Source organism: Dipodomys merriami, unplaced genomic scaffold (assembly GCF_024711535.1).
Source record: "Dipodomys merriami isolate MVZ:Mamm:240054 unplaced genomic scaffold, mDipMer1.0.p SCAF_5, whole genome shotgun sequence".
NCBI classification, from domain to species: domain Eukaryota; kingdom Metazoa; phylum Chordata; class Mammalia; order Rodentia; family Heteromyidae; genus Dipodomys; species Dipodomys merriami.
In genome coordinates this window covers 39,352,146-39,362,946 of record NW_027206068.1, presented here as the reverse complement: position 1 = coordinate 39,362,946, position 10,801 = coordinate 39,352,146, and the positions used below count along the sequence as shown (strand labels likewise).

Here is a 10,801-nt window from a genome sequence, read left to right as displayed (position 1 = left end):
TTTCTACGTCACCGCTGGACGCCGACCCGACTCCCCGCCCCTCTCCCGGACGAAGGCTGGCGCATGCGTGGTGCTAGCGCGCGGGCTGTGAGAGGCGCGCGAGCTTCTGGAGTCGGATCTGGGTTCCGGCTTCTCTGCCTTTGGAGGCAGAAGAAGGAGGCTTGTGTTTGGCAGCCGAGCCGGGGAGTTAAGAGCTGGACACACCTGGCAGCAGTGCACCCACTGACCGTGGGAAGCAGAGCAGGCGCCTCGGGAATGAAAATTTTGAATCAAAGAGTGAAAAAAGGAAGTCTCCAAAAATCGAACTTAAATTACCTTTACTCCAAAACAAAATCGGAGGGAGGAAGAATGCCCCGAATCTTCTGGAAGTATCCCTAAGCCTTAGCCGCCCTGACCAGCGGCTCCGGAGGACTTAGCAATGATGGAGGACTTCTTTCCTTCCTTCCTTCCTTCCTTCCTTCCTTCCTTTCTTTTCTTTCTTTCTTTCTTTCTTTCTTTCTTTCTTTCTTTCTTTCTTTCTTTCTTTCTTTCTTTCTTTCTTTCTTTTTCTTTCTTTCGTTCTTTCTTTCTTCTTTGTCACCGGGCCTGGGCGCTGTCCCTCAGCTCTTCAGCTCAAGGCTAGCACTCCACCCCTTGAGCCACAGCGCCACTTCCGGGTTTCTAGTGGTTATTGGAGATAAGAGTTTCATGGACTTTCCTGCCCGGGCTGGCTTTGAACCGCGATCCTCAGATTTCAGCCTCCTGAGTAGCTAGGATTACAGGCGTGAGCCACTGGAGTCCGGCTATGGACATCTTTCTATCTAAAGACAGTAACTAAGTGATAAACTATAGGAAGTCTGATAGACTTGTGTGTCGGTGACCTTTGCATTATTTTTACATTGAACAAGCTCTGAACAAAAAAGTTTAAAAAATAAAAAGATAAAAGCCCTTACTGTTTTCATCATTTAAAGTATTTGAATTAAAAAAAAAAAAAACGGTCGTGGGGCCTGAACTCTGGGCCTGGGCGCTGTCCCTCAGCTCTTCAGCTCAAGGCTAGCGCTCTACCACTTGAGCCACAGCACCACTTCCTGCTTTTTCAGCTTTTGTGGTGCTGAGGAATCGAACCCAGGGCCCCATACATGCAAGACAAGCCCTCTACCACTGAGCCACCTTCCCAACTCTTATTTAATTCTTTTAAATGGTGGAATATTTTCCCTACTATTAAATTTGAGTTCCAAGAGGGTTTTTTTTTTTTTAATTTTTCTTTTTCTTTATCTTTTTTGCCAGTCCTGGGCTTGAACTCGTAGCCTGGGCACTGTCACTGAGCTTTTGCTCAATAACACTCTACTAATTGAGCCACAGCACCACTTCTGGCCTTTTCTGTTTATGTGGTACTAAGGAATTGAACCAGGGCTTCATGGGTGCTAGGCAAGCACTCTACCACTAAGCCACATTCCCAGCCCAAGTTCCAGGATTTTCTGCTCCCTTTTAGATAATGAGAGGTTCTAATGAGGTTCTAAAAATAAACGAACAAAAAACAGCCCGGGAGCAGGGAGCAGTGGCTACTCAGGAGGCTGAGATCTGAGGATTGTGGTTGAAAGCCTGCTGGAGCAGCAAAGTCCCTGAAACTTTTATTTGCAATTAGCCAGCAAAAAAAGCCAGAAATAGAGCCCTGAAAGCTCAAGTGGTGAACATTAGCCTTAAACAAAAAAAACTCTGGTACAGTGCCCAGGTCCTGATCCCAAGCCCCAAGACCTGCACATACAAGTGAAAATAGAGCATTGGCTCTCTTTACTTCTTGGTTTTACTGGACAGGCAGAAGACAGTGAGCTCTCTGCACAGGCTTGTAGGAAATTCCTGTCCATCTAAAAGAGCATGAAAATAGTGATCAAGTACGTATCCCATTCAGTGCTCCCAGTGGGAATGAAAGGCCTGGAAGGTTAAAAAAAAAATCTGAGTTGGATCAGGCACCTTAATTTGGTTTGAAACATCTCCATTATCTTAATAGGCAATCTGGATGCACTCAATATATTGAGTGGTTTGTGTTTTGCTTTTGCTTTTTCAATGGAGGAAATATAAAATTGGAGATTGAGGCTGAATCTTACTGAAAGCAGAAAAACATGTTTTGTATATTCCTTTGCTTCTCAAGAGATAGGAAACTTGTTATTTTTCGTGTGTGTGTGTATGTGTGTGTGTCTGTGTCTGTGTCTGTGTCTGTGTCTGTGTGTCTGTGTCTGTGTCTGTGTCTGTGTGTCTGTGGTTTGCACCAGGGCTTGAACTTAGGGCTTCATGACCTTGGTTGGCTTGCTTATTCACAGTTCACACTGTTTCTGAACCAATCCTAGCTTTTTTCACTGGTTACTTGGAGAAACTCTCAGTATTTACTGACTGGACTGGCTTTGAACCACGATCTTCCTCAGTCTTCCAGGCACCAGCCACTGGTGCGCAGCTTCATTTATCCTTTCTTAGTGAATTCATAATTCAGGATATAAAAAGGACTTAAGAAGGTGTTTAAATTATTCTTTTCTCTTTGAAACATTTTGTTATAATGACCAATGTTTTCTGGGGAACGACTTTCAGATCTTTTTTCTTTTGAAGTGTGAAGGAAATAATTGGCTCATTTTGTATTTTGAGAGCTGCTCTTAGGTGCCATTGGTTTAAGTTTGGACTTACCTATAATATCTATGACAAAAATGATTATATCTCTCCATTAATGAAATCCGGGACAGGTCGTCTTAGAAAAAAATGTCAGTAATGTCAACCTTGCCATGTCAGATTTCTAACATAAAATTATCTCATAGATGATAGTTTTTTTTTCCTTTTTATAAAAAATAAATGATGTCTTATTAGTTGAAGAAAACTCCTCTTTAAAGAAGATGAGATATATAATGTATAAAAATTACTTGGAGATCACAGAGGAATAAAAGCCAATAACTACATCAACATCACATTATTTCCTTTTAAGATACTGAAGAGTTGCAACAAGAAAGCAAACAAGATTACTTACAAAACATTGTTGTAGGCTAGATATTAAAGACTATGGCAGAATTAGAGACAGGACATAAAACTGAGTAATCTTGACCTATTTTATTTTATATCGGTACACCGGAAGTATGACTGAGTCAAAGCTATGACCCATCCAGCCCAGCATTTCATTAATAAGAATTGTACAAATACAGATGGTACCGAAATATATTATGGTAAATGACACAAGCCAAGCCCAGAAAGACAACTATGATAACATGTATTCTCAGTGATTGTGGAAGTTAAGAGATAAGCTCCTGGAAGTAGAAACCATAGAGGCCATAAGAAGTTGGGAAGGGTAAAGAAAGAAAGGACACTGAGAGATTAGATGATAAGTACCAAAATACAATTAGAAGTGAGAAGTGGAGCCTGGCGCTGTTGGCTCATGCCTGTAATCCTAGCTACTCAGGAGACAGCACTGAGGATCACGGCCGGGACAGGATATAGTGCATGAAACTCTTATCTCCAATTAGCCACCAGAAAACTGGAAGTGGCGCTGTGGCTGAAGTGGTGCAATATTTGCCTTGAGCTACAGAGCTGAGGGACAGTACCCAGGCCCAGAGTTCAAGCCCCATGACCAACCAAAAAAGAAAAAGAAAAAGAAAGAAGTGAGAAGTGGTTATAATGTTATATATCATAATTGGATAACTAGAGTCTACAACAGTACGCATTTCAGTATAACTAGAAGTGAAGTTTGTCTACACAGAAATAATACACGAGAAAATGAAAATGCTAAATACCCTTATTTAATATTGTAAATTAAATATACATATTGAATTATGAACTATACACAATAACTAAGTTCAAATATTATATATTAATTAAAAAATAATTCTAAATAATATTACATTTAGAAGCTAAAGGCATAGGTCTTTCGTAGTGCATATATTTGTTAGCATGCATAAGTCCTGGGTTTAATTCCCAGCATCAAAATCTTTGTGCTTATGGTTAATACTCAACCATGTAAGCTATTCCTCGTTTCAATTTTTTTTTGCTAGTTAAATGGATATGAGTATCTCAGACTCATTTACCTCGATTGGTTTCAAACTGAGAGCCTTATATCTGAGTTTCCAGAGTAGCTAGTCTTACAGGTGTGAGCCATGGACACACAATTCTAAAACAAATTTAAATCTTTTAAATTTAAGAAGTTGGATGCATAACTCAGTAGTAGAGCACTTACCTAGCAAGTGTGAGGCACTGAGTTAAACCCCCAGTACTGCTAAAAATATTTTTAAAGAAAACACTATCCTAAATTCATAAAAGAACAGCTACACAAGTGGCAATAGTTAATCTTGTCAGTGGGATTAGACATACCTAGCAGGAAAGTAAAGCACACTTCTGGTTGTGTTTGCCAAGGTGTTTCCAAATTGATATTAATAGACAGTATTCATCTTGGCTATGCAGAACCATTATCCAGTGGTTGGAAATTGCTAGGAAAAGAATAAAGACTACAGATAGAAACTATGATTTTCAGACCTTAACTCTTACTTTCTCCATTTCTCCTTTTTTATTAAATATATTTTTTATTGTAAAGATGTTATACAGAGGGGTTGAAGTTACATGAGTAAGGTAATGAGTACATTTCTTATCGAGCGTTGTTATCACCTCTCTTGTTTTTCCCCTACCATCCCTTCCCTCCCCTCTTCCCCTACTCCTCCCCTTCCCAGAAGTTGTAGAGTTCCTTTTCAACACAGTGTCTTGTACATCTCATTGTTAAAATGGGTCAACCTGAATCCTTATTTCCTGTCCCCTCCCCAAATTAGAAAAATGTATATACAAAATGCAAGGCACCAACATTCCTCCTTTTTAAAATTATGCTAAAATAAATCTTTATTAAAACATTGTTTGTCGGATTGTTTTTGTGAGATATCTTAAAAATGCATTTTATGAGTGGATTTCAAGCACTTGCAAATTTTCATTAAAAACTGGAAAACTGAGCCCTTCATCTGATAACTGGCATTAGTCAGAAGCAACCATTTGGCCTGCAAACCCGGAACTGGCATAACATCTGGTTTCTGAAATGAAGGAAAGATTGTACCCTGAACTTGTGAATTTGTTAGAAATTTCATGGCATGCACCCAAGTGCCTAGTTATCAAACTGCAGCAAATGGAAGTTATTCTGAAAACTGTCAGAGAGATATTATACGGTCCATACAAGAGAACTGTGATTTGAATGATTAATGATATCTTAGAATAATAATAGAGACAAGAAGATAATGAAGAGTCAATTTTAAAGTTCTGATCTATATCCAGTGAAAATGATCTCCTAGAAATAAAATGAAAAAATAAAATGAAAAAAAATCTTCAAATAAGACTAAAAATTTGTTGCCAGTGGATGTTCACTACTAAGAAATAGCAAAGAAGTTCTTCAGGCAAAAGGGAATAAAATCAGATCATGGATACAGGGGAATAAAAAATATTAGAAATTATAACATTGTATTGTATTGTGGGGTTTTTTAACATATATGAATATAATGCATTTATATTAACTATAGCGGAAAGGATGGGAGATTAATGGAATGATAATTCACAAGATTTTTACATTTTATGTGAATTGATTCAATAATAACCCAACTCATCTGTGAAAAGTTGAGTGCAAATTGTAGCCCAAATAATTCAGAGAGGAAATGAATAGCTACATACCTTCAATTTTTCAATATTTATGTCCTAATGAGATAAAACTATACTTCCTGTTTGTCTTAAAAATATTTTGAAAGGGTTAAATACTCATGATCTGTTTTATAACTTCTGAACTGAACTTTTTCTTTCATCTCAGAGTGCATTATATTCCCCTCTGTTCCTAAAAAAAAATAGTTCCTTCAATTTGTCAGCAAACAATAAGTGCTTGTTTTCTCTGCAAAGCACTGATATCAGCTTCATTTCCTGTACTCTTTTCCACAAGGTCACCTAATCACACTTTGATAAATATATTGTTACTCCGGTTTACTAGAGGCAAACTGGAATTGTAGATATTTTAAATCAGTATCTTTCATTATAATGAGTTAGAAAGTCAGAAAAAGGAAACATTATTCCTTTTGTAGGAAGCAGCACTGCTCATTCACCATGTTCCTGCTGTGTGTGTGTGTGTGTGTGTGTGTGTGTGTGTGTGTGTGTGTGTGTGTGTGTGTGTGTGTGTTTGTACTTCTGCTTTCTGGGAGTGATAGCAGTGTTTCAAAAGGAAAAATGATGCTTAAGGGAGAGGCAGAGTAAAGATGCGTGTTATGAGTAGATCTCAAGTACTTGTAAATATCAAATAAACTGGAAAACTGAGCACTTTATCTGGTATCTGGTAGTAGTCAGAAGCACCTATTTGTCCTGAAAACCTGGAAATTGTATAACACCAAAGACTGTGAGGGGGCAATCAACTAAAACTCTTCATTGAATACCCTTTTATTTTATGCCACTCACTAGAAAAATGTGAAATATTGACATCGTTTGTGTAAACTAATAAGGCAAACAATGTATTCTAATAGTAAAATAAAAAGCTAACAGTTATAATAATTCACAAATGGATGCTATTATGTAGTAAAAATGATTAGTTATAGTGATAAAAGAAAAATTATATGAAAGGGACTTAGGTATGGGATCATGGCCTAAAGCAAAGATAGTCTGTGTTTTAATTTGGAGATAAGGTTTGTGGACAGTGCAGATGTGTTAGCATGGTCATGATGGGATGATGGATGCCCTTGCTGCTTAGGAAAATGACTTGATAAAATTAATGAATGGTCAGGTGCCGGTGGCTCACACCTGTAATCCTAGCTACTCAGGAGGCTGAGATCTGAGGATCATAGTTTGAAGCCAGCCTGGGCAGGATAGTCCATGACACTCATATTTCCAATAACCTACTCAGAAAAAGCCAGAATTGGTGCTGTGGCTCAAGTGGTAGAGTATTAGCCTTGAATTAAAAGAGTTTCAGGGACAGCACTCAGGCCCCAAGTTCAAGCCTCTGCACTGGAAAGGAAGAGGGGTGGGGAGGAGAAGAAATAGAAAAATAACCCCTGGGAACAAACCTACAAGGAGGTGAAGAGCTTGTATACAATCCTGATATGCTATCAGTCAGAATATAAATTAGCCCAACCACCATGAAAATAAGTATGGAGGTTCTTCAAAAACAAAAAATAAGAGAACTGCCATATGATCCTGCTATACCACTCCTGGACTGATATCTGAAGGAGTCTAGTTCAGCACACAATAGAGATACCTGTGCCCCTATGTTTATACCAGCAATATTCACAATTGTCAAACTATGGAAGCAGTTTTGGTGCCCACCAACAGATGACTCAACAAAGAAAATATGACAAATATGAAATAGATAATTGTAAGGAAGAGTAAAATTATATTATTTTCAGGGAAATGACTAGAAGTAGAAATAGAGCAATGTAAGACAGCTTCAGAAAGATATATCACATTTCTCTTCTATGTGGAATTTAGACCTGAAACAAAATATAAAATGAATGTAAAAGAGGGGCCTGTTTTTGGGTGGAAGCCATGAGAAGGAAGTATAAGTAGAGAGTGATGGGGGAGGAAAGTGATGCCAGTATGTTATGTTCACAAATAGTAATATCACAGTGTACAATTAAAATGCACAATAAAATATAAAAATAAAACAAAATTGTCCATGAGTTATGCCACTTTTTAAGGTAAGGTCTTGATGCATAGTCCAAGTTGCCCTTGAACTTGAGAACTTCTTGCCTCAGCTTCCTGAACAATGAAATTATAGATTTTTACCACTATACCTGACATTTAAGAACGGGTTGTATGCTTCTGAGTTTTGCTACTGCACTACTTTTCACTACATTTATTCTTTTTTTTTTTTTACAGCCCTTTGTAACAGTCTAATGGATCTTCAACTATATGCTTCTTTTGATTCTGTGACATTACATTATCTTTTTTTCCCCCTCTTCTTCCTTCATTGGTTTGATTTGCAGTTTATGGTGCTCTGAATTTGAGCATTGTTTCCCAAATTCACGTTAAATCTATTTCATCCACGTAGGGAAGCAACCAGTTTCTGTCAAAACAGAAGCCTTGCAATCTAGCTGTTTTTCTAGATAACTTTTCAATATGCAAAATCAATTCATGAACCTGTGAGGACAGGTAGCCAGTTTATGAAGTTGCTAAAGCAATTGGTTTGGATTGACTTTCTATCCAGCCCCATCTGACCATTATTAGTGGGGTTTGGGTATAGATAGTCCAAATGATGTACAGAGGCTGGACTTGATGGACTGGAATGACACTTAAAGGAATGGCCCAATCTACTAGAGAAGGCTAAAGAATAGTGAGTTAAACTGTGTAACACAAACTCTGTGTGTGTGTGTGTGTGTGTGTGTGTGTGTGTGTATGTAAGTTCATATATGAATTAGTGTTAATTTAAATAGTTCCTAGTTAGACCTTAGAACCCACCAGGGAAATTTAGGATTTTAGCAGATGTCCAGCCTTAATACACAACACTGTCAAGAGAGCAGGGTGAATAGCTCCGGGTATGTTGACACATCACTGGCGATATTGTCAAAGAGAGGAAAGGAGAGGGGAGGGGAGGGGAGAGGAGGGGAGGGGAGGGGAGGGGAGGGGAGGAGAGGAGGGGAGGGGAGGGGAGGGGAGGAGAGGGGAAGGGAGGGAAGGGGAGGGGAGGGGAGAGAGAATGCCAGTGTGGAAGCCCCAGAGTTCGAGAGATGTTGGAGGAGACTGAGGCCGGCGCGGAGGGTCTAGGGGGCGGGCCTAGGGCCCCCGCGTGGGTGCGCAGGGAGAGGGCGGGGCCTCTGGCTGGGGGAGGTCTGACCCCGGATCCCCCGTCCCCCGCCCGAGAACCGGCGCAGCTTTCAGGGAGCCTCAGCCTGCCAGCGCGGGAGCGCAGTGCTGCCCGGAGGGTTCCGCAGAGCAGACCGAGGAGCGGGGAGAACGCCCCGGGCGGGACCCTGGCAACCCTCTCCGCCTTTCCCCTGCCTGCGGGGTAGATCGCGACCTCGGGGTTTCCCCCACCGGGAGCCGGAGCGGAGGCGCCCGCGTGCGCTCAGCGAGCTCGGCGTGTCCAGGGTTCCCCGACGCGCGGGACGCGCGCCTGGAGACGCACGGAGGCAGAGGTATGGATTCCCACGCGGTCCCCTCTTCGGCGTCCGATGACCCCACTCGGGGCGGAGAACACTGGGCGTGAGCCCACCTGCAAGCCGGGGGGAAGAGAAGTCACAGACTCAAGTTCCCTCCCTTTTAGAACTTGTGGTGCCATCTGGCCGCTGACAGCTCAGTCTCGACCCTATCGAACCATCTGAATACCATCTGGACGCTAACTTTCTTAGAGGGGGGTGACTCCAGGCAGCATGCATACGGGAGGTTAAGTCCTGGGTTCTGATCTGCCCTCCTCCTCTTAACTCTCTGGGCTGGCTGTCTAGGTTATGTCAGGTTCACCAGGGGTTATTTCCACGGCCAGGCTGGAATAGTAGCTCTGTGGTCATTCATTCCAATAGGGTCCGTGAGTTTCACCTATGTTGTGGAAGGGCTGATTGATGGAGCAATCACTTGGCAAAGCAATGGAAAATGTCAACACTTGACTGAATGTACTTGGCTCAACTAGTTTATAGCTTCTGTTTCCTGCTCCATCCCATATACTAGTTTTTATCTTTATTTTCCTGCTCCTTTGTGTGTTCAGCTCCAACTAGTTCCTGAACAACCTAAAATAAGCCAGAATCTATGAGGCAACTGCTCTTTTCCATTAAAAAAAGTGTATTTTTTAAAAAAAGACTTAAAATGGTGCATGAGGTATCTGTACCACTTATTAATAGATCTGTAATAAACAGAAAAAAAACTCATTGAAAACAACAAAAAGCTTCTCGTGATTACAGGAATTAGGCTGCAGTTGGATTCACTTACTTTAAATGTAATATAGTAAGAGTCTTATGGAGGCAGGAGACCCAAGAACATGCTGGCACACATCACAGGGTATTTTTCTAATCTCTCTAACCGGTAAGAGTTGAGCAAATGGTCTGTTTCTTCCAGCTGTAAAAATGTGTGAAGAAATCAGTCTTTCCTGTTTTCATGAACATGTTGGCTTTCAAAGAGAGTTGGAACATTGGTTGTGAAGTTAGAATTGCCATGCTGTTTCACAGGAGTTAGCAACTTAGAGGGAAACCATTAGAATTAAGTTGTATCATAAATATTTGATAAAATTGTAACTAATGTGATATTATAGATATGATTAAATCACTAGTTATTCAAAGTTAAATTAGATCCCCAAGTAGCTGTATAATTAATATTAAAGTTAACAATATACTCCCTCTTTTTTCCTTTTCTTTTTCTATATAGAATATGACTTCTGCCACAAGATGGTTCTGCCTACAACTGGGCTGCATTACGCTTGTTAGTCTGGTTAATTCTGACTTTGAATTTCAAAAGGGGGTGCTTGCCAGCATCAGCCCTGGGATCACAGAAGACATTGATCTCCAGTGTTGGAACACTTGCTCTTTGACATTAATAGATCTTAAGGAACTCAAGATAGAGCACAATGTGGATGCATTCTGGAATTTCATGTTGTTTTTGCAAAAATCTCAGTGGCCTGGACATTATGATATCTTCTTAAACATAGCTCAGGATTTCTGGGACATGTATATAGACTGCTTGCTTTCAAGGTCTCATGGAATGGGCAGAAGACAATTAATGCCTTCCAGGTATGATTTTCCACAGAAAACAAGAGGAAGCAATTTCAATGTATACTTAAGAAAATAGCAGGTTTAATGATGAATATAACATTTAATCCTAATTTTACATTTATCAAACAAGATAGTAACTTTGCCACAGTTTTTTTCTGAGA

The 10,801-nt window shown here is 40.2% G+C and overlaps 1 protein-coding gene across 1 annotated transcript; it reads left to right on the top strand.

The window, feature by feature from the left end:
• Positions 1 to 10,299: 10,299 nt before the first annotated feature.
• Fam237b (family with sequence similarity 237 member B) lies at positions 10,300 to 10,801 on the top strand. The gene has a single exon (XM_069997274.1). The coding sequence runs from the start codon at positions 10,300 to 10,302 to the stop codon at positions 10,714 to 10,716; it is 417 nt and encodes a 138-aa protein (XP_069853375.1). The 3' UTR covers positions 10,717 to 10,801.

Excerpts from the sequence above, each read along its gene's own strand:
- Fam237b (XM_069997274.1), top strand. The coding sequence starts at position 10,300 with ATGACTTCTGCCACAAGATGGTTCTGCCTACAACTGGGCTGCATTACG.